The sequence below is a fragment of the Callorhinchus milii genome, unplaced genomic scaffold (assembly GCF_018977255.1).
Source record: "Callorhinchus milii isolate IMCB2004 unplaced genomic scaffold, IMCB_Cmil_1.0 Scaffold3, whole genome shotgun sequence".
Classification (NCBI taxonomy): Eukaryota; Metazoa; Chordata; class Chondrichthyes; order Chimaeriformes; family Callorhinchidae; genus Callorhinchus; species Callorhinchus milii.
This window is the reverse complement of record NW_024704744.1, coordinates 1,740,252-1,764,267: the sequence shown is the minus strand read 5'-3', so window position 1 is coordinate 1,764,267 and position 24,016 is coordinate 1,740,252. Positions and strand designations below refer to the sequence as shown.

General features: G+C 45.2%; 1 protein-coding gene across 1 annotated transcript in view; it reads left to right on the top strand.

Annotated features, from left to right (window-relative positions):
* nmbr (neuromedin B receptor) overlaps positions 1–18,516 on the top strand; it is an 18,634-nt gene extending 118 nt beyond the window's left edge. Inside the window, exons 1-3 of the mRNA XM_007906355.2 lie at positions 1–199; positions 16,724–17,072; positions 18,071–18,516. The exon at positions 1–199 is cut by the window's left edge and continues 118 nt beyond it. Of these exons, the coding sequence (XP_007904546.2) occupies positions 1–199; positions 16,724–17,072; positions 18,071–18,472 (950 nt within the window). The 3' untranslated portion in view covers positions 18,473–18,516. The remainder of the gene's footprint in view (positions 200–16,723; positions 17,073–18,070) is intronic.
* The last annotated feature ends 5,500 nt before the right edge of the window (positions 18,517–24,016 follow it).

Sequence of the window (24,016 nt, the reverse complement as noted above, 5' to 3'; positions counted from 1 at the left end):
AGAGTGTACCTAATATCTTCATCTCCAGCCTGGCAGCAGGGGACTTGCTGCTTCTGGTGACCTGTGTTCCAGTGGACGCTGCCAGGTACTTCTTCGAAGAATGGATCTTCGGGACTGTAGCCTGTAAGCTCATCCCCTTGATCCAGCTCACCTCCGTCGGGGTCTCAGTCTTCACCCTGACTGCTCTCAGCGCAGACAGGTAAGAGAGAGTGAGTGCTCCAAGGCTCATCTTTAAGGCTTTAAATAAAACCACCGACCTCCCAAAATAAGTAATAATAATAATCCTTGCATTCGAAGTAGCATCTCATCACACCATTGAGACATCCCAAAGTGCTTCATGGAATATACTGTAAAGTTAATTGACGGTGTATTTTGTGGGCAAAACCCAGCAGCCATTTGTGCACAGCAGTGTCCCACAAACAGTCGTGGATTGAGTAACCAGATTTTTTTTTAAACTTTTTTATTTATGGTTTTGGAGGCATCTCTACCTCCAGGAAAGTGATCATTCAATTCCTTAACAACCGCGTTTTGCACACAAATGTACAGTCAATTCACTTTACAACATATTCTGTGAAGCACTTTGAGATGTTTAGGAGACGTGAAAAGTCCTATATCAAATGCAAGGATTATTATTATTATATAACAGAGTTCCTAATTACTGCTAGGTAAACAAAAACATATGGAGTAAGGAAACTAGCCTAAGGTCTCGCCCTGCCCAAGACTTTTTGCTCATGAGGTGAGTGCTCTAATCACTACGCTACTCCACAATACCATGGGAGACTTTTATCCGGCATGGAATTCCATGTGCCAAGTAGGTCTGCTTAATTATATGCTTCTGTAATCATAATGTTGTACAGATATTCAGCTCATTGAACCAGTTTCTCCACTCTTTATGGGCTATCAGTTTAATCCCACTCCCTGCCCTTTTCCTGTCTGTTGTTTTATATATTTAAAAAAAAATCCCACTGCCTTATTGTTGTTACTATTTTTGAATGGATTATTACCCCAGGAGAAGGGATCCGCCAATTGACTGACAACTGAGTTCCTACTTATCTAGTTAAACAGAGACATGTAGAGTAAGGAAACTTGTCTAAGGTTTTGCCCTGCACAGGAATCAAACTTTTGAAATGAGTGCTCTAACCAATACGCTGCATTGTCAGAGGTGCCATCCTTTGGATGAGATGTTCAGCATGGTCCTGTCTGCCTGTCCTGGGCAAGGCAGTGGGATTGAACAAACACCTTACTCTGGGAGCTAGTATAGATTTGATGGGCTAAATGGCTTTCTTCTGCTCTGTGAAGTTCTATGGTTCTAAAATTCTATGAAAAGAGAGGATCTGCGTGTAAGCATTGGATCTGTGTGGAGGGTGAATGCCACACAGAGGCACAGTGTACATCTGTGAGTGTGTGTAATATAGATCAATACTCTCTAGAAATTGATTTAAAACGTACCTGCTGTAAAGGCTGAAGGAGAAAGGAAAGAAGTGGGAAGATAGGCAGGAGGCAATACAGGCACACACACACCTACAGTTACATACAAGCATGGAAACAGACAAAGACATACAGATACAGACACACAGACAAATAGGCAGGCAGGGATATAGACCGACAGGCAGGCTCTTTTCAAAGACACGATGGGCCGAATAGCCTCCTTCTGTTCTGTACAATTCTATGATTCTATGATTCTATAGCAGCAACATGTGAGCAAGGGTTTGTGTTTTCATTAGGTCGACAGAAGGGAACAGAAATTGCCTATGAATTTCATGCTGAGCTGGTGAGCAACACAGCTTAGCATGAAATGTGTGAACATGATTGTAAGCAAGATTGAAAATCTTAGCACTGGTTTGTCAGACAGGGAAGCATGGTGAAGTGCAACATGTGTAATGTAGTCACCTGAGAGACAACAACAATAACTTGCATTTATATAGTACCCCTCAAGCAGGGTAGTGTCCCAGAGTGGAAGACAGTCATTCAGACAGACAGTAAGGTGGGCAGATGGGTAGCGATATAGACAGACAGTAAGGCATGCAGATCAGTGCACGCTGAGGGATCTAGATTCTAGTTCTTTTTTCTTCAGGAAGAATTATAACATCAGAACCTGATTGAAAAGAGCAATGTTCAGATCAACATTGTTGACTTATCATTGTGAGACTTCCCACCCTGTCTAAAGCACTCTGGGACAACCAATTATGCACTTCAGTGTTCTATAAACAGTCGTAGATTGAGTGACCACATTTTTTTAAGGGATTATTACTCCTCAGAACGCAATCCAACAGCCAGTTTCTTACTTACTGCTAGGTAAACAGAGGCGTGTGGAGTAAGGAAACTTGCCTAAGGTTTCATCGTGATCGTAAATCAAGCCCAGGTCGTCTTGCTTGCGAGGCAAGTGCATTGCTGTTATAGTGTTAAAACATCTAGGAAATATTTAAGTATTTAATTCCCAAAGCATTGGATGTGCTGAACAATAATAATAATCCTTGCATTTAATATAGCACCTCCATGCTAAAATGACTCCAATTTTTCCCACATTAATTACACCACCAACCAACAACAAAATACATGCGTATAGCGCCTTTCACATCGGGAGGACATCCCAAGGTGCTGTTCAGTCAGTGTTTCAGACTCAAGCTGTGGGTTGGGATTGGAGGGCAGTGGGGGAAGGAGGTTGATCAAAAGCATGGTCCAAGAGGATGGATCTTGAAGGAGGCAAGGGAAGGGATGAGGCCGAGGGACTGCAGGATGGAGTTCCAGAGATTGCAATGTTGTGGAGGTGGGGAAGGCAGAGCGGGTCATGGCATGGATGTGGGATAGAAAGGGTAGTTGAGGGTCAAACAAGATGCCAAGATTCCACACTGGTGGAGTGTGCAAACATGGATGGTGATGCTGTCCGCACGTGAGGTGTGGAGGCGTTGACGGGAGCCAATAAGGAGGGCCTTGGTCTTGTTGACGTTCAACTGAAGAAAGTCAGCTCTCATCCAGGACTTGATGTCTGACAGAGGCAGAGAGGGAGAGTTGGGTGCCATCCGCACTCATGTGGAAGTTGACCCCATATCTGCAAATGATGTCACCAAGTGGGAGCAAAAAGATATTGAAGGACAGAGCCCTGAGGAACACTGCATGAGATGGTATGGGGGCCAGAGGAGAAACATCTCTTTGTAGAGATGAAATTGGGATGATGTGAGAGATACGACCTGAACCATTCAAGGACAAAACCATGAAGGTTGAAGTGAGAGGATAGGCAGTGGGTGAGGATGGAGTGGTCAAGTATCGAAGGCAGCAGAGTGGTCAAAGAGCACCAGGAGGTAGAGGGAGCCCTGGTTACAGATGGACAGAATGTCATTTGTCATTTTGATCAAAGATGTTACTGTGCTGTGGGCGGCACAGAAACCCGATTGGGCGAGTTTCTGAATGGAGTGGTGGGAGAGGAAGGAGCAAAGCTGGGAAGCTTCGACTCGTTCCAGGACCTTGTAAAGGTTGATGATGGGTCAGTAGTTTGAGAGCAGGAATGGGTCCAGGGAGGGTTTTTAAGGATAGGAGTGATGACGTCTGTTTTTAAAGGGGTGAGAATGGTACCAGTGGACAGGGATTATCGAAAGCAGTGGCTATTTGTAGGCAAATGCGATAGCCAGTTTTTAAGCACATTAAGGTCCCACAATCAGCCATGAAATTGATGCTCAATTTATATATTGTGTGTCAGCTTGGCACAGTGGTAAGTCTCTCGCCTCTGAGTCAGAAGGTTGTGGGTTCAAGCCCCATGTCAGGACTCCTTGGAATCATATAGTCTAAGCTGACACTCCGAAGCAGTGCTGAGGGTTTGTTACATTGTTGAATGTGCCGTCCTTTTGATGAGACGTTAAACCAAGGTCCCATCTGCATGTTTAGGTGGACCCAACTGTCCAGCGCCTTGGGATGTCCTCCCGACGTGAAAGGCGCTCTATAAATGGAATCTTGTTGTTGTTGTTGTTGTTGTTGGATGTGGATGTTAAAGATGCCACGGTGATATTCAAAAAGAGAAGGGCGTTTTTCTCTTCCGGTGTCCTGGCCAACAATCCCCCAGATAAAATTGTTCAGTCGTTCCATGGCTGTTTGTGGGACATGGCTGTGCACAATTTTGCTGCCGTATTTACCTACAAATATTCATTCCTTTTCACAGTAAATCCTTTGAAGCACTTTGGGATGTCCTCTCATTGTGAAAGTTGCTATACTAAATGCAAGGATTATTGTTCTGATTAATATCTGGAGGATTGCTGGGCAGGTCACAGGGGAAACTCCCTTCGGCTTTCGGAATAGTGTTGTGAAATCTTTTAACATCCGTCTTAAGAATAGGCAAACCTTGGTTTAATATCTCATCCAAAGGACGATGCTTTTAACAATGGAACAGAACTTCTCCTTTTCCCTACCCTCCATCCCCACAACCCCACCTCACCTTCCGCTAGTACTGCACTGGAGCATCAACAACTGTTTGTGGGACACTGCTGTGTGCAATTTCTTATATAATAATAATAATAATAATAATCATCATCATCATCCTTGCATTTGATATAGCGCTTTTCACATCTTCTAGACGTCCCAAAGCGCTTCCAGAATATACTGTAAAGTGAATTGACTGTATGTTTGTGAGCGAACGCGGCAGCCAATTGCGCACAGCAATGTCCCACAAACAGTCGTGGATTGAAAATGACCAATTTATTATTATTTTTTGTTTTGGAGGGATTATTATTAGGCTCTGTGTGGAGTAAGGAAACTTGCCCAAGGTTTCACCCTCTGCCGGGCATTGAACTCAGGTCTCTCACTTGTAAAGCGAGTGCTCTAACCACTGAGCTACAGGACTCCACAATAATGTATCCCATGATAAGTTGTTTTATCTTATACTGAACAATAGAACCAGAGGACACTGTGTGTGATTGAAGGGGGGAAAATTCAGAACAAATCTGCGGAAACACTACTTCAGTGAGCGAGTAGTAAACATATGGAACAGGCTCCCTAGGGAGACAGTGGAAGCAGCAAGTGTTGATTCTTTCAAGAACAAATTAGAGAGATTTATGTTAGGAAATAATATCTCGGGGATACAGCGTTTAGTTTGGGACACGACATGTTAAGCAACTGCCAGATGGTGGAAGGGAAACTGGATGGACGTTGGTCTTCTTTTGCCAGCGAATCCTTATGTTCTTATGTTCAATTGGCTGCCACGTATTGCCCACAAAATGTATAGTCAATTCAAAATGTGAAGTATATTCTGTGAAGTGTTTTGAGCTGTGTCAATGACATGATAAGGCACTATATCAAAATGCAAGGATTATTATTATAACAATGTGAGTCCAAGTCCCAATGTGGACCCGATGATTAAATACAGACTTCATAGATTGAATGGCTTCCATCTGGGCTGTCAATTGCTACAATTCTATTCATTGAAATGAATTCCAATGCCCAGGATGTGAAATGAGAATGTTCTGACATACAGTGCCGTTATGTTTGTAGACTGCAATTAATCTTTCTCTTTAGTGCATGGCTTTTACAGCTGTAATGATACAGGCAGATTTGCAATGCTGGATGTCTGAAAGTGTATTTTTTTCGGTGATGTGCTCAGTAAGACCGAACATATATTTAGACACTCAACATCTTTCATAATTAGGCTCAGGAGAATGTGATTTGCTTCATACCCACTATAATGTGATTAGAATTCATTACAGGTGTTGAGGCACAGAGTTTAAGCGTGAAAGTTATGTTAACGCTAATGATATTCTTGCTCAGCTTGATTTAGAAGGATCATCTGGTGTGGTTATTGGAATCTTGGCAGGAGAGTCCATGAGTGTAAGATTAAGGCTTTTTTGTTCAAAACTGGTGTGTGCAACATTTGGTATGTATATGTGCACTTCATCTGAAGTCTGTGTTCTCAAAGGACATCATTAACCTTTTCAAATATCTGCTTTTAAGCAAGAAAGCTTCTAGGCCTACAACAATTGCAGACAGTTCTCCTGTTCTCAGTCTATTTCAAAATATAAATTATTGGTCTTGGCTATGAAACCGGCTGCCACTGGATTTGGTCATGTTATTCCTTCTCTCCATGCCCACTGCATCCATGTCTGCAGTCTCTCTTCCCAACCATGTCTGCAGTCTGTCTATGATTACAGTGGTGAGACATCACCTTGTTGACGAGTATCAACAAGATAATAATAATCCCTCCAAAAAAACAAAAAACAATAATAAAAAAAAATTGGTCATTTTCAATCTACGACTGTTTGTGGGACATTGCTGTGCGCAATTGGCTGCCGCGTTCGCCCACAAATATACAGTCAATTCACTTTACAGTGTGTTCTGTGAAGCGCTTTGGGACGTCCTCCCGACGTGAAAAGCGCTATATCAAATGCAAGGATTATTATTATTATTATTATTATTATTTGTCAGACACATTCGGAAGCCCATCGTGGAACCCTGCAGTACAGTGGTTAGCATGCTCGCCTCACAAGCGAGAGGACCTGGGACGAAACCTTAGGCAAGTTTCCTTACTCCACACCCCTCTGTTTACCTAGCAGTAAGTAGGAACCTGGTTGGCTGACAGCTTTCCAGGGACAATAATTGCTCCCAAAATTAAAAAATATAAAAATAATAATGTGGTCACTCAAACCATGACTGTTTGTGGGACAGTGCTGCGTGCAATTCGCTACCGCATTTCGCCCACAAAATACACACACAATCTGAAAAGCAGCAGTCAATTCTGCACAGCAGTGTCCCACAAACAGTCATGGATTGAAGTGGCCAATTTATTATTAATATAATTATTTTTGAAGGAATTATTGCCCTCGGGCTCCTACTTACTGCTGGGTAAACAGAGGCGTGTTGAGTAAGAAAACTTGCCCAACATTTCGCCCTGCCCGGGAATCTAACCCAGGTCTTTCATTGCAAGCTAAGTGCTCTAACCACTGAGCTACATGACTTCACATACATGCTGTATGGCATCAAGGGGGACAGACTTAATAATAATAATAATCCTTCTGTTTATAGTGCCTTATCTTGTTGAGACGTCTCAAAGCGCTTCAAAGAATATACCGTGTATTGACTGTTTCATTTTGTGTGCCATTATTATTATTATTTGAGAACATAGGAGAATAAGAGGAGGCTATTCAGTCCATTGAGCTGTTCTGCCAGTTTATTGGATGATGACAGATCTTTTGATTTCATTACCTTCTTTCTCCATCCCCTTCAATAGCCTAATACTCCCAATATCGATTGACCTCCCTTTGAAGTACCTCAATTGATTCAGCTTCTCTAGAGCAATACATTCTACATTCCCACAAACCCTCTTTGTGAATGGATGGCCTTTGATCTCATTTCTACCTGTCATAGCTTTTATTTTAACCCCAGGCTCCCCTCGTTCTGAATCCGTCTCTAGAAGGAGGGTTGTTTCTATGTGGTTTCTCTCTTTCAGACGCCTTGATCAGCTCTCTGACTTCTGCTCATAGCTGAGCCCCTTGATCCCAAGCAAGTCATACCAGAATCTCACTGGTTTCGGTGGCTTTAAAGTGATGCTTTGTGTAGTCACTGTGCTTACAGTGGAAGCTTGCGATTTGATCAGAAAAGAACAACGACAACTTGCATTTATACAGCAACCGTCAGGCAGAATAGCGTTTCAGAGCATTGCACAGTCGTGGGATTGGATACTGAGTAATAATAATAATCCTGGGATTTGACATAGCGCCTTATCACATTGCTGAGGTGTCTCAAAGCGCTTCACAGAATTTATGTTGTAAAGTGGAGTGACTGTATTTTGTCCCGTATCAAGGAATATGGCGCCAAAGCGGCCAATTGGACTTGAGGTACAGATCAGTCATGATCTAATAGAATGGTGGAACAGGCTCGAGAGGCTGAATGGCCTCCCCTGTTCCAATGTTCCTATGACTTGCTGCCTCCCTCTCCTCTTTCAAAGCACATCTCAAAAAAGTATCTCTTTCACCATGCTTTCGATCATCTTTCCCCTCCTCACCCCACCTTCCCTCATTTCCCACCCTTTGTTGCCCTTATTAAAGTGCTTTGTGTGACGGCAGTCTTTGTTGACAGCACAATACAGATTTGCTGGATGTTGTGAATGGCAGCGTATTCTCTGTAGATCTCTGTGGCTTTACTGAGACTGTTGCACTGGCATTTCCTTTAAGCCTAATACAAACAGGTATGATGTCTTTAATTCCTGCTGGAATACTTCACATACACCACCAGGGAATGCAGGCGAGGAGAGATCAGCGTAAGAAAACCATGTTGCCAAACCGCTGTGAAGGCTGACAGCCTCTCCGATGAGACCCAGGCTTCTGCATGAAATGTCAACAGTAATTGTTAACGTCAGTGACTCAGGATTTCGCACAAGAGAACATGTTTGAGAATCCAAATTTCTTCCAGAATTTTGTCCGATTAAATATCTTAACAATAATGACAGTAAAGCCTCCAGGTCATTAGCAGCGCCTTTCACATCAGGAGGAAGTCTCAAAGAGCTTCATGGCTTTTCCTGCAAAGTGTAGTGACTGTATGTTTTGTAGGCGAAACCCCTAGATACCGATAAGAAACAACAAGAGTCACTGAGGGCAGGAACTCTTCCCACTCGGCTCCTGTTAACCCTACAAGCCAAAGCCCTAACAGGGAGGGTGATCCTAGCTGGACAAGCAACAGCAACAACAACAACAAACAAATTATATTTGTGAAGCACCTTTCACATCGGGAGGTCACCCCAAGGCACTGAACAGTCAGGGATCAGGACCTTGCAGGATAAGCCATGAAGCTCTTTGAGAGTTCCTCCTGATGTGAAAGGCGCTGGTGGGGAGCGATGGGATGAGGGAGGGCAGAGTGTGTTAGAGAACGACTGAAGGCACAGACAAAAAGGAGGGTCTTGAGTTGTGCCTTGAAGGAGGTAAGAGAAGGAGCAAGGCAAAGGGATTATGGGATGGAGTTCCAAAGAGTGAGGCAGAGAGGTTGAAAGCTCGGCTGCCGTGGTAGGGTGAGTTAGGCGGGATACCAGGAGCAGGCCAGAGCCTGCTGAGCAGAGGGAGTGGACAGGTTGATAGGGGGACAGCAGGTCAGAGATGTAGGAGGGGCAAGGGCGAGGCTGAGGGTGATGGGGTCACGGAGTCTAATGCAGGAGAGGACCCGAGCTGCAGAGTTCTGGATGACCTGCAGCTCATGGAGGGAAGAGTTGGGGAGGCCGACAAGGAGAGAGTTTCTGTAGTCGAGCCTTGAGGTGACAAATGAGTATATGAGGGTTTCGGCGGCCTGAGGGGTGAGGCAGTGGCAGAGTCGGGTAATGTTGCAGAGGTGGGGGAAGGCTGAGTGGGTCATCGAATGGATATGGGGGTGAACAATAACAACAACAACAAGATTACATTTGTATTGCGCCTTTCACGTTGGGAGGACATCCCAAGGCTCTGGACAGTGTACAGCATTTCAGACCCGAGCTGGAGTCGGGGGGGGAGAAGGGGGGGAGGGGAAGGGGGGTGGCCGATGGCATGGTCGAAGAGGATGGTTTTGAGGTGGGACTTGAAGGAGGCTAAGGAGGAGGCGAGGCAGAGTGATTGGGCAATGGAATTCTAGAGGTTGGGGGCAGAGTGGCTGAAGGCTCTCCTGCCAATGGTGGATCGGGTGGGTCGGGGGAAGTGGAGCAGCCAGAGCTGGCTGAGCGGAGGGAGCGGGCGGGTTGGTAGGGGGTTAGGAGGTCGCAGGGATAGGGCGGGGCGAGGCCATGGAGGGCTTTGTATGTGAGGAGCAGGATCTTGAACTGGATCCTCTGAAGGATAGAGAGCCAATGGAGTCGGGGGAGATGGAGTCACGGAGTTTGGTGCGGGAGAGGACACGGGCTGTAGAGTTAGTTCTGGATTATCTGCAGCCTGTGGAGGGAAGAGTTGGGGAGGCCAACAAGCAGGGCATTTGTATAGTCGATCCTGGAGGTGATGAAGGCATGAACAAGAGTTTCAGCGGCCTGAGGGGTGAGGCAGTGGTGGAGTCGGGCAATGTTACAGAGCTGAGGGAAGGCAGAGCAGGTCATGGCTTGGATGTGGGGAAGAAAAAGACAGTTGACGGTCGAACAAGACACCTAGGTTCCTGACTGGCTTGGTAAGTTGAAGTGTACAACCATGGAGGTTGATGCTGCCAGAGCCTGAGGTGCTGAGGCGCTGGTGCGAGCCAATCAGGAAGGTCTTAGTCTTGCTGACATTCAGCTGTAGAAAGTTGGCTCTCATCCAGGACTTCCTAACAGACAGACAGTCTGTCAGGACATCAGAGGTGGAGGCAGAAAGATAAGAGTTGGTTGTCATCCGGATACATGTGGAAGTTGACCCCCTGTCTGCGGGTAATTTCACCAAGGGGGAGCATGTAGAGGTTGAAGAGGAGGGGACCGAGGACAGAGCCCTGAGGAACGCCACACGAGACTGTACAGGGCCTGGAAGAGAAACCGATGGCAGAGACAAATTGGAGGCGGTGGGAGAGATAAGACCTGAACCATTCAAGGACAGAACCTTGAAAGTTGAGGTGAAAGGAGACGCAGTGGACGAGGTTAGAGTGGTCAATGGGATCGACCGTGGGAAGCAGCAGGAAAGCTTGCTATAGCAATAACAAGCTATAAGGTTTTAGCTGGTTAGACTCCAGCGGTTACCTAACATTGGGTTTGAACTCACAACCTTGTGATTCAAAGGTGAGAGCGCTAATATTTATTATTTAATAATAATATAATAATCTTGCATTTGATATAGCGCTTTTCACGTCTTCTCGATGTCTTAAAGCGCTTCAAAGAATAGACTGTAAAGCGAATTGGCCGTATATTTGTGGGCGAAACGCGGCAGCCAATTGTGCACAGCAGCGTCCCACAAACAGTCGTGAATTGAAAATGACCAATTTATTATTGTTTTTTGGAGGGATTATTATTAGGCGTATTTATATGCTGAAAACACACTTTCAAAAGATTCAACAGATGTCTTCAATCATGGCAGAGAATTCCACATTCCACACATTGCCTCTTTTCGAACCTCCGCTTTAATTTGGGCATTTATTTTCCCCGGGGGAAGCTGAGAGGTTGACTTGACATTGTGCATGAGAGCACAACAATCTCAGTTTTCTTTCAAATATAAGATGAGCAGGAGTTTTTAAAATTACGTTCAAACGAATTACATTTAGGGCCAACGAGCAAGTAAGAAAAGGTTTTCTTGCACAAAAAAAACAATCTAATGTTATTATAATTTCATAAAATTTAATTTAGGAGGTTGGAATCAATATTGCACAAGTGGTGCTTAAGAGAGTCCAAGCCAAAACTGAGAGCTTCCACATATGGATTGTTCCTATTTGTGTGGTGAAGAGGGTTCACACTTTCTCTCTCTTTCTCTTTCTCTCCCCCCACCCCTCCCCCTCCCGCCCACGGAGGGATGTGTCTTACGTGCTCTGTTTGCCTAATCCCGGAGAGTATAAGGCGGAGGTGAGCAAGAGCCAAGGCTCGTGGCTGGGGGTGACGGCTGGAATTTTAACCAACTAAAAACAAGCTGTGTTTGCCACAGCCACCTGTGAAAAGGACGAGGTTGAGGGATTGAGTTAGGGAATTCCAGAGGTTTGGGGCGCACTGAGTGAAGGTACTATCACCATTGGTTGCCCGGCGTCAAGACGGTGATTATTACAACAACAACCACAAAATTTGTAAAGCACTTTTCACCTCGGGAGGACGTCCCACATTGCTGAATAGTCAGGGATCAGGGCCCAAGCGTGGGGGCAGAGTTGGGATGAGGGAGGGCAGAGGGGGTAGCAGAGCGGCTGAAGGCATGGTTGAAAAGGAGGGTCTTGAGTCATGCTTGAAGGAGGCAGGAGAGGGAGCGAGGCAAAAGGATTGTGGGATGGAGTTCCAAAGGGTGGGGGCAGAGAGACTGAAAGCCCGGCCGCCGATGGTAGGGCGGGTTGGTGGGACACCTGGAGCAGGCCGGAGCTCGCTGAGCGCAGGGAGTGGACAGGTTGATAGAGAATCAGCAGGACAGAGACGTAGGAGGGCAAGGCTTTGGAGGTGAAAGTGAGGACGAGGATTTTGAGTTCCATCCAAAGGGATGGGGAGCCAGTGGAGCCGGGCGAGGGTGGTGGGGTGGGATCTCGGAGTTTGGTGCGGTTGAGGATGTGGGCGTTGGAGCTTTGATTGAGCTTTGCCTTGTGTGTGTTGGGAATAGAGAGACTGGAGAAGAGAGGGTTGAGAGAGAAACTGAGATAGGAGGTGTCATGAAGGCGACAGAGGGAGTCCCAGACTGTGTACTGTTGACTGTGACTATGAATCTGTGTGTTATTGCGGAATTCCTGTACCACATCACTGTCCCGCCTGCTCGGGGGATATATTTCATTGTTTACCCTTCATTTATGTTTGACTAAAGGGGCTGGGATCCCTGCTAACACTGCCAATTACAACAAATCTCAGTATCCCTTTTATCAGGGCTAGTCCTGCAGCTCAGTGGTTAGAGCACTCGCTTTGCAAGTGAGAGACCTGGGTTCAATTCCAGGCAGAGGGCGAAACCTTGGGCAAGTTTCCTTACTCCACACAGAGCCTAATAATAATCCCTCCAAAACCAAAAACAATAATAAATTGGTCATTTTCAATCTACGACTGTTTTTGGGACATTGCTGTGCGCAATTGGCTGCCGCGTTCGCCCACAAATATATACTTTACAGTGTGTTCTGTGAAGCGCTTTGGGACGTCCTCCCGACGTGAAAAGCACAAAATCAAATGCAAGGATTATTATTATTATTAGATGTATACACACGCACAGCCCCACCCCCGGGTCAGCCCCATACTGAGCAAGGTGTGAAAGGCGCTATATAAATGTAATTTTGTTGTTGTTGTTGTTGTTTAATTGGAGTTAAGGTACAGATTAGCCATGATCTAATGGAATGGCAGAACAGGCTCGAGGGGCTAAATGGCCTACTCCTGTTCTTATGTTCCTATATTCCCTGCCTAAGCCCCTCCCCACTCAGCCTCACGCCACTTTGCTCCAACCCCACATAGCCCCATATCCTAGCCCAATCCCATTCATGCCCCCAATCCCCACCCCTAAGCCCCACCACCCGCTAAGCCCCACAGAGAGCTCTTTCAGACACAATGGGCCAAATGGCCTCCATCATCGCTGTGAATTCCCCCATATCAGGCACCCATTTACAGTATATTCTGTGAAGCCTTTGAAACAACTGAACGACGTGAAAGGCGCTCTGTCAAATGTCCCAGAGATACCCTCACGCAGGGTAGCATCTCAGAGCGCTTAACAGTGCCGGAGCATGGCGCCGAGCTGGGGGGAGGAGGAGGTGACCCTAGGCACAGTCGAAGAGGAAGACCTTCAGGCGTGACCTGAAGATGGGGAAGGAGGGGGCAAGGCGGAGTGAACGATCTTTCAGGCACGATTTTACCTGAATGGCCTCCTTCCTAGCTGTGAATTCCCCAGCACCAGGCTCCCAGGGGTGGCCATCAAGACACAAAGTGCTCTCGGGCAAGAAAACAAAGACATGATCCCTGTTTAACCTACCTCAGACACTCAGACAACTCGTGCAAGGAGATTTAATTACCTGTTTCAGATAGAAACTGTGCATACCACGCGTGGAACACTCTCATTAATCACTACCACCCATTCTGTTTGCCCCCAACGTAAATTCAACCCTGACTCAGCCAACCGTTTGACTTCAGCAAATTGTTTCTCTTTCTTTTGCCCGAGACAGACTAATGAGACATCTCTCCAACACTTTAGGGAAATAAAATGATAAGCGCACTATTGATTGTCATCAACCATGAGTCAATGAGGCAAAGCTAGAATAAACATCTTTACTATCTAAAGGGAAAGGCTGAGGTGATATACTCAAGCTCTATAGTGCTCTACACTCACTGTCAGATGTCAGCCTTGTAGCACTCTCACCTTGGAAGTACAAGACTGTGGCTTCAAGCCCCGACATCTAAGCTGCTGGGGGAGTGCTGCATTGTCAGATGTGCCGTCCTTTGGTTGAGACACTAAACCGAGGTCCCGCCTGTGCCTGTTCAGGTGGATGTTAAAGATCCTGTGGCACTATTGGAAAAGAGAAGCGAGTTTCTCTCTCCTGATGCCCTGGCCAACAATCCCCCAAATAAAATTGGTCACTCACTCCATGGCTGTTTGTGGGACATTGTTGCGTGCAAATTGGCTGCTGAGTTGCTTACTGCAGTTTACAGTGAATCCTATGAAACACTGTGAGACGTCCTCCTGAAACGAAACTTGCTGTATCAATTGCAATTATTATTATTATTGCTATTATTATCCCAGCACAGACCCGACGGGGAAAGAGCAGGGGAATGGGACTGCAGTGGGGGAGCAAGCACCTGTGCTGTTATTTCTAAGGCCCTTGTTTAACAGTGTTGGCAGCATTATTTTGGCAATGGGCCCAGTCAAGGAGAGAACAACATTTTGTGTGTGTGATTGTGCTGGATTGAGTTTGGCTCTGGTTGTGTGTGGCTAATATTGAGACTAATTTTGGCATTCTGTAGCTCCTATGTCAATCAAGAACAAGATTCTGTAGCTCCTATGTCAATCACACGTAGGAAGAGAAAAATACACAAGATCAGAAAAAGCCACTGTGAAACCATCTGGCAAAAACAACAACAACAACTTGGATTTATATAGTGCCCTCCACGACAGACGGCATCTCAGAGCGCTTCACAGTAATGGATCCCAGGGCCAAGCCAGGGGGAGGGGGAGGAAAGTGACCAAAGGCGCGGTCAAAAAGAAAGGTCTTCAGCCAAGACCTGAAAATAGGAAGAGAGGGCGTGAAGCGAGGATGTGAGGAAGGGAGTCCCAGAGCCTCGGGGCATAGTGGCTGAAGGCACAGCCACCGATGGTGGAACGGAGGACTTGGGGGACAATGAGGAGGCCAGACCCGGTGGAGCGAAGGCAACGGGCATTTTTTTTTTGAGAGGAGGTCAGAGAGGTTGGGGGGTGCAGAGGATTGGAGGGATTTGAAGACAAGAGTGAAGATCTTGAAGTCGATCTTCTCTGGGACAGGCAGCCAGTGCAGTCTGGCAAGGACTGGGATAAGCAGGGAACATAGTTTGTTGCAGGTAAGAATGCGTGTAGCAGAGTTTTATATGACCTGAATTCTGTGAATGGTAGTGGAGGGGAGACCAGCGAGGAGGGCATTTGAATAGTCCAGCCGAGAGGACCAGGGTTTCAGTGGCTTTTGGAGTGAGGAGTTGGCGGAGACGGGCAATGCGTCGGAGGTGGAAGAAAGCGGTGCTGGTGACGGACCGGATGTGAGGGAGGAAGGATAATTGAGGGTTGAACCTGACACCTAGGTTGCGTATGGGTTCGGAGAGTTTTAGGGGGAGGTCGGGTAGCTGGCGGAGGTTAGAACCATGTGATTTTAGACGTTGACCAGGTCGATTAGATAACTACTTTTAAAAACGCGGTGGACGGTATTTGAGGAGGACGGGTTTGCAGGGTTGTGGGGAAAGGGCTGGGAGTGGGATTGACATTAATTGCTCTATTTCAAAGAGCCGGCACAGACTCGATGGGCCGAATGGCCTCTTTTTGTGCTGTACAATTCTATGATTCTACGATTCTATGATAAAGAGTATGGCTTCCATCTTGTCAACGTTCAGCTGAAGGAAGTTTGCGCTCATCGAGCCCCTGAGATCTGACAGGCTTTCCAAATCCTGCTTAAACTCCCATCTTATTGATGGTGGGGGGGGTCAGCCGTGTGCCTGACACACCCATCAGCAACGCTTAAGATTATCCAAACCAAACTGAGAATTCTGTGCATCCCACCTACACATGGAAATCCCAGAGATAGATTGTTGGAATCGAATGCGCTCTCTCTCGGTGAGATTGTGGAACTCGCTGCCTGAAGTGGTGGCTGAATCAGATAGTGTAGATGTATTCAAGAGGAAGCTGGACCTTCACATGAGGGAGAGGGGAATAGAAGGGTGTGGGAGGAGGTAAGGAATGGATGAAGACTAGTGTGGAGTATAACTGGTTGGATTGAGTGACCTATCTCTCATCTCACAATTCATTTGTTCTTAGACACGGCCTGTGATTGAAGGTGGGAGTAAATTCAGAACAAATCTTCGGAAACACTACTTCAGTGAGCGAGTGGTAAATGTACGGAACAGGTTCCCTAGGGAAGTGGTGGAAACAGAAAGTGTTGATTCTTTCAAAAGCAAATTAGATTTATTTTAGGAAATAATATCTCAGGTTACAGTATATAGTTTGGGACATGCTATAATGGTGGAAGGCGAATTGAATTGACATCGGTCTTTTTTCATGTAGCAATTCGTACATTCTTATTTCCGTGCTGTGCATTCTTTGGTAATCTTTGCAAATCTGGATTTACAAGTCCTGTGGAGCACTGTAATGCAGTGGTTACAGTACTCGCCTCACAAGCGAGAGACCCTGGGTTTGTTTCCCGGGCAGGCCGAAACGCTAGGCAAGTTTCCCATCTCCGCACACCTCTGTTTACTTAGCAGTAGTCGATTGGCAGGTTGCTTTCTGGGTGTAATAATCCCTTCAAAAAAATAAATAAGTAAAAATAATAATAATAATTTGGTCACTCAATCCACGACTGTTTGTGGGACAATTGGCTGCCGTGTTTCGGTCACAAGGATACAGTCAATTCACTTTACAGTAGATTCTGTGAAGCGCTTTGAGACATCTCGAAGACGTGATAAGGCGCTATATCAATTGCGAGGATTATTATTAGATGTGGGGTTTTCTTGCCATTGTAGATACAAAGCAATCGTGAACCCGATGGATGTCCAGTCGTCCAACGCTGTGCTCCACACATGCCTGAAGGCGGTGACTATCTGGTTGGTCTCGGTGCTGTTGGCTGTGCCAGAGGCTGTGTTCTCTGAGGTGGTTCAGCACCACATTGGGGATAACGACAGCTTCACGGCCTGTGTGCCCTACCCGCTCACCAACAAAACCCACCCCAAGGTCCACGCCGTGCTGATCTTCCTGGTCTATTACCTTGTGCCACTCAGTGTCATCAGTGTCTACTACTGCCACATCGCCCACAGCCTGATGCAGAGCGCCCACAACATGCCGGGAGAGAGCAGTGAGCACGCCAAGAAACAGGCAAGTTGGGAGGTGGTGGGGGGCTGGTGGGGGGAGCGCGGAGGGAGGGAGGGAGGGAGGGGTTTGAGACTAGGGGGTTTTAGTTCGTCAGTCAACAACAAGAAAATTTATATGTGTATAGAGCCTTTTACATTGGGAGGATGTCCCACGGCACGGACGTTAGTTAGTTAGTTAGTTAGTTAGTTAGTTACTTAGTTAGTTAGTTAGTTAGTTAGTTAGTTAGTTAGTTAGTTAGTTAGTTAGTTAGTTAGTTAGTTAGTTAGTTAGTTAATTAGTTAGTTAGTTAGTTAGTTAGTTAGTTAGTTAGTTAGTTAGTTAGTTAGTTAGTTAGTCAGTTAGTTAGTTAGCTTGCTAGCTAGTTAGTCCAATCAGCATTCTTACTTGCAGTGTCCTAGTGCATGATTAACCCAATATTTACTCATGATTTGCATATGATTTATCCTTTTTTCGAACAATATACTTATAATATAATATTTGCCCAAGATATTTCACTGTCTTAACCCATTATTTAGTTGTTAGTCGATTGGTGGATTGTTAGTCGATTGGAGGATTGGTTTCTGGGGGTAATAATAATTTGGTCACTCAACCCACGACTGTTTGTCAGACACTGCTGTGCGCAATTGGCTGCCGCGTTTTGGCCACAAAGTACACAGTCAAATCGCTTTACCATATATAATAATATAATAATAATCCTCGCATTTGATATAGCGCTTTAATAATAATAATAATAATCGTTGCATTTGATATAGCGCTTTTCACGTCCGGAGGACGTCCCAAAGCGCTTCACAGAATAAACTGTAAATAAATTGACAGTATATTTGTGGGCGAAACGCGGCAGCCAATTGCACACAGCAACGTCCCACAAACAGTCGTGGGTTGAAGCAACAGGATATCCTGTGAATTGCTTTGAGACATCTCAACGACGGGATGAGGCACTGTATCAAATACAAGGATTATTACTGTTATTATTTATTCCTCTCTCCACTCCCTGCTTTCAGATGGGGACGAGGAAACGCCTGGCCAAGATCGTGCTGGTGTTTGTGGGCCTCTTTGCCTTGTGCTGGTTCCCCAACCACGTGCTCTACATGTACCGTTCCTTCCACTATGGCCAGATCGACCCCTCTCTCGGGCACCTGATTGTCACAGTAATTGGTCGCATCCTCAGCTTCTGCAACTCCTGCGTGAACCCCTTTGCCCTCTACTTGCTGAGCGAGAGCTTCCGCAGGCACTTTAACACCCACCTGCGGTGCCAGGGGCAGAGCGGATTACCGCGTTCCACCAGCTATTTCCAGAGCACCTCTGCCCTGAGGATGACCTCCGTCAGGAGTAACCTTCGCAACACCGTCACCAACTCCAGCCTGGCCAACGGACACAGCTTCAAGCAGGAATCAGCTGCCTAAAATACCGCCTCCCCTCCCCTCCGCTCTTCAACCCTCTCCCCATAACCAGCAAACACCCACCTCACTGTGCATCAGCCTCAGGCATTTGCACTCTCCCCTCTGAGTCAGAAAATTGTGGGTTCAATCCCCCACGTCAGGATTCAGAACGGGGAGGTGTTGCTTTATCAGAGGCGCCGTCCTTCAGATGAGATGTTAAACTGAGGTCCTGTCTCTATCTGTTCAGGTGGACGTTAAAGATCCCGCAATGCTATTCGAAAAGTGAATTTTTTTCTCTCCTCGTGTCCTGCTCAACAATCCCCCAAATAAAATTGGTCACTCATTTTGTGGCTGTTTATGTGCAAACCGGCTGCCACACCTTCCGAGAAAATGCAGTCATCGTACTTTACAGTAAAATCCTGTGAAGCCCTTTGAGATGTCCCAACAACGTGATAAGGTGGGACTGGATCAGATCTTTGTGTGAGTATGTTTTATAGTGACAGTAAACAATCCTTGATTTTAATACAGCACTCGTACCCAATAGAAGGGAGGACAGCTCAAAGCGCTTCACAGGATTTTACTGCAAAGTGTAGTGACTGTAACCTGTAAGTGAATGCTTACAGATGTCAGTCAATTTGTGCACAGCAACGTCCCACAAACAGCCATGAAGTGAATGACTGATTTTTTTCTGGGGATTGTTGGCCAGAGAGAGAAACTCCCTTCTCTTTCCAAATAGTGCCGCGGGATCTTTAACGTCCACCTGAACAGGCACGGATGGGACCTCGGATAAGTGCCTCAGGAAGGATGACACCTCCAACAATACAGTACTCCTCATAATACAGCCCTGGAGCGCCAGCCTCGACAGTGATCTCAAAAACTGAGACAGAGGCCCGAGTGCTACCGACTGAGCCAGGCTGACACATGTGAAGTCAAGCACAGTGAGTGTGTGTTTGTTGGCAAATGCACGGCAGCTTTCTTGTGAACTTCAAGTACCCCCACACACACAGCAGTAAAATGACTACGTGATTTATTTATCTGGGGCATTGTTTGGCCAGGACGACATGGAGAGAAACTCCCTTCTCTTTTCCAACAGCAGTTAGGGATCTGTAACATCCATGTGGATAGGCATAGATGGGACTTCAGGTTTAGTATCTCCTCCGAAGGATGGCAGTTCCAACATTGCAGCAGGTTTTCAGATGAGACTTGAAGGCAGCTAGAGAGGAGGCGAGATGGAGGGGGAGAGGAGGATGGCTTCTGGCCTGTATATGTTTACGCTGCAACAAATTGAAACTCCTCACACCTTGATAGGAATAATAATAATAATCCTTGTATTTGATATGGCACCTTATCATGTCATTGAGACGCCTTAAAGCGCTTCACAGAATATATTGTAAAGTGGATTGACTGTGTATTTTATGGGCAAAACACTGCAGCCAGGGGGCAAGGGGACTGCTGCCACCTAGTGACAAATTAATGTCGGCAACAGTTATTAAATGCTGCAAATTGTACCCTAATTTCCTGTTTCCCAGCACAGACATCTCCCATGTAATAACGTCTTCCACTACAGACACAGGGGAATCTCCATGTGTGGATGGGATGCATGGAATTCGCAGTTCGGTTTGGATACGCTTAAGCATGTTGATGGGTTTCCATCTGCGTCAAGCTGACCTGAAACAAAAGTGTAACACAATCCAATACAACAGGAGGACGTCTGAAAACACTTCACTTTTCTTCATCTTTTTCACTTACAGAGGGAAGGGAGAGGGAAAATATGAATAATAATAATCCTTGGTTTTGGTATAGCAGTTTTCATATTGGGAGAATGTTCCAAAGTGCTTCACAGGATTTATTGTGATGTGCAGGGACTTTGTACTTATGGGCGAACACACTGCAAACAATTTGTGCACAACAATGTCCCACAAATAGCCATGGAGTGATTGACCAATTTTATTTGGGGGATTGTTGGCCAGGATACCGGGAGAGGGAAACTCTCTTCTCTTTTCAAACAGTGCCATGGGATCTTTAACGTCCACCTGAACAGGCAGATGGGACCTCAGTTAAAGTGTCCAAAGGACGGCATCTCTGGCAATTCAACACCACCCCAGCACTGGGGTGTCAGCTTAGACTATATGAGCACAAGTCCCGACATCAGGTGTAAACCCACAATCGTCTGACTCAGAGGCAAGAGAGAAATGAGGCAAATGGTGGTGGTGTGGGGGGGTGTCCTTATTCTTAAGTGGGGATAGAGAGGCATTGTAGTGGGAGGTTTATGATGCGTCAAAGGGATGCTGACTAGTAAACAACAGCAAGCTGAAAAAGTGCCACCAATTTCAAGCATTTGATTCCTTGAACGAATGGACCAAAATTTCCTTAACTTTTCAACGATGGGAACAAGGAACAACAGCAACAACCACAAGAACCAGTTGCATTTACGCAACACCCTTCATTTGGGTTAGCGTTTCGGAGCGCTTATCAGTGGCAGAGCCTGACTCCGAACCAGGGAGTGAGGGTAGGTGACAGTAGGCACGGTCGAAGAGGAAGTAAAGGAACAACTTCTCCTGAATGAAACTCATAGCTTTGTGTGTGTGTGACCCAGTGTGTTTTACCAGAAAATGTCACGCACTCGGTGTGACGGGTTTGAAATGTCTTGTGAAGAATTTGCAGCTGATTCACTGAAAGCAAAGTGTCTTGTACTGAAGATCACAAGATCGATTTGGATGAAGAAAGCCCTTCGGCCCATCTGATCTCCTCCCTCCAGAATACCCACCTTACTGTACCCCCATCACAGCATCAAGACTCATTTTTAAATGAGTCCAAGCGTCCTAGCCCAACTACCCCACCTGGTAAGCCTGTTCCAGTCATTAATTACCCTCTGGGTAAAGACACACTTCCTGGTGTCTGTCCTGAAATTGCCCTTTACACCTCTACACCTGCTTCCTCTTGTTCTCCTGTCTTGGTGCATCTTCAACTAATGATCTGGATTTGCTTTTCAATCCCATTTAAAATATTACACACCTCGATGAGGTCTCCTCTGAGGCATCTTCTCTCAAGACTGAAGAGCCCGAGCTTGTCTGATCATTGCTCACAGCTCATTCCTCTAACACTGGGAGCTCTCCTCTGCACTATCTCTAGGAGCCTTAGTCTTATGTTGGGGTGACCAGAACTGTTCTGGATTACTCTTCCTGTGTTTCACACTTCAGAACCTTACTGGAGGAGAATATCTGCAACATTCCTTTAGCCACATTGCTCCCACTATTAACCACTAGGTGACAGAACACCCTTCGAGGTAAGTGGTTTCTTCCTTTTCAGCTCTCAGTGGCCTCCATTTTTTTAACACTTAAAATAGTGCGTTTTTAACACTAAAACGTGAGCCCTACACCAGGCTTCAAATTATTTTTCTTTTTCTTTGATATTTCTATTTTTTCCAGATGCGATGGCTGAGAAGGGGTTCTCCATATCCAGAGTCCATTGGCTCAGAATCCTCTGGCCTGGTCCAGATAACAGATAATAACCTATTAATAATCCTTGCATTTGATATAGCACCCTATCACGTCGCTGAGACGTCTCAAAGCTCTTCACACAATATACTGTAAAGTGAATTGGGACGAGTGGTAACTCTAAGAGCTGACACGATGGGCCGAATGGCCCCCTTCTGTGCTGTAATATTCCATGATTCTGCTGCAGCAGTTCACACATGGAGCTTGCTTTAAACTCCCTTATCTTGGCTGCCCATTCAGAACTGCTTTGAGTAAGCTTTGAGACATCCTCCTGATGTGAAAGGCTCTGTATAAATGTGAACTGTATTGGACAGTAATATGTATTGCATTGTAATGTAACTACTCAAGCACATCATCCCAATAAACATCTCACTTCCAGGGAATACAGCACAAATTCATCCAACCTCTCACTGGAGCTAAGATTTTGCTATTAACCCAGTGAACTGTCACTGAACACTGAACAAGGGCTAATGTGTTCTTCCTAAGAACGTATGTCCTGAACTGAACCCAGTCCTGCAACTGAGGCCTGACTGGCGCTCTATATAACCAGTGTAGCATTTCCATGTTTTATATTTCGTTTTCTTGTGAACTCCAGAGACAGTTTCCACACACAGTTTTGTGGAATATTCCTTTGGAATTGGGGCCGGAGGGGCTAAAATGCAGTGTGGGAAGTGATAATTATCAGATTATCAGGCAGAAAATGGGGTTAAAACATGTCTTTGAACCCTGCCTTGATAATTATCACATCAGAAAATAAATGCAACAACTTGCATTTATACAGATCCCTTCACGCAGTGCAGTGTGATATTCCAATAATTGCATAATATTATTATTGACGTGTCTGTATTATTAATTATTAATGTGTTATGAATAATATATGTATTATGTGATGATTATCATATTATTATAATAATAATCCTTGCATTTGATATAGCGCCTTATCATGTCTGCGAGACATCTCAAAGCGCTTCACGGAATATACTGCAAAGCGAATTGACTGTATATTTTGTGGGCGAACATTAATATTATTTTGTATTAATATAATTACATGCTAATATTGTAATGACATTGATTATTATAATTGAATTAATATAATAATTCATTATCTGTAATATTACATAATATTCTTGTAATATTCCGTGCCTCATCACGAGTCCCCTCCACCCCGTATGATAACCATCACATCAGACGTTCATGTTCCGCCTTCCCGTGTGATAATTGACTGTGACTTGCTTTTATGCCGCTTGCCTGTCACTGTGCTCAGTGTGATCTGGCTGATGCATATATTATGCAACGTATGCGCGGCGCACACTGGCTTTACTGCTGTATTGGTATTTGCTCTGGAATCACCTCCAGCTAATTCTTACTGTGATGTACTTTACTCCACTCACTGAGATGGCTTCGATTGCAATAAAGTGTTGGAAATCGAGAAAAAAAAGTGTAAATTTGTCTGTTTTTATGATAATAATAATACAAATTCTTGGATTTTATGTATCGCCTTAACAGAATGATATCAACGACAACAACAGCAACAAATTAGATTGGTACAGCAGCTTTCATGTCGGGAGGACGTCCCAAGGTTCTGAGGGTTAATGATATTATTAAAATTAATTGCAATAATATAATTAATAATGATATAATGTATTAATATAATAACATATTCATATTAGAATTAATGATTAATTGAATTGATTATAATTATTAGACAATTAGAAATTATAATAATTTTTCACATCATTATTTTATAGTCATATAATTATTTGTGGCGTCTTGTAGCTCCACAGTGGTTAAAGCACTCGCCTGGTAAGCGAAAGACCTGGGTTCAATTCCCAGACAGGGCGAAACGTTGGCCAAGTTTCTTTACTCCACACGCCTCTGTTTGCCTAGCAGTAAAAAGAACCCGGTTGTTAGTCGATTGCTTTTCCGGGAGTAACAAGACCTTAAAAAAATAATAATTTGGTCATTCAATCTATGACTGTTTGTGGGCAATTGGCTGTGCGCAATTGGCTGCCGCGTTTCGCCCACAAAATATACAGTAAATTCACTTTACGTCATATTCTGTGAAGAGCTT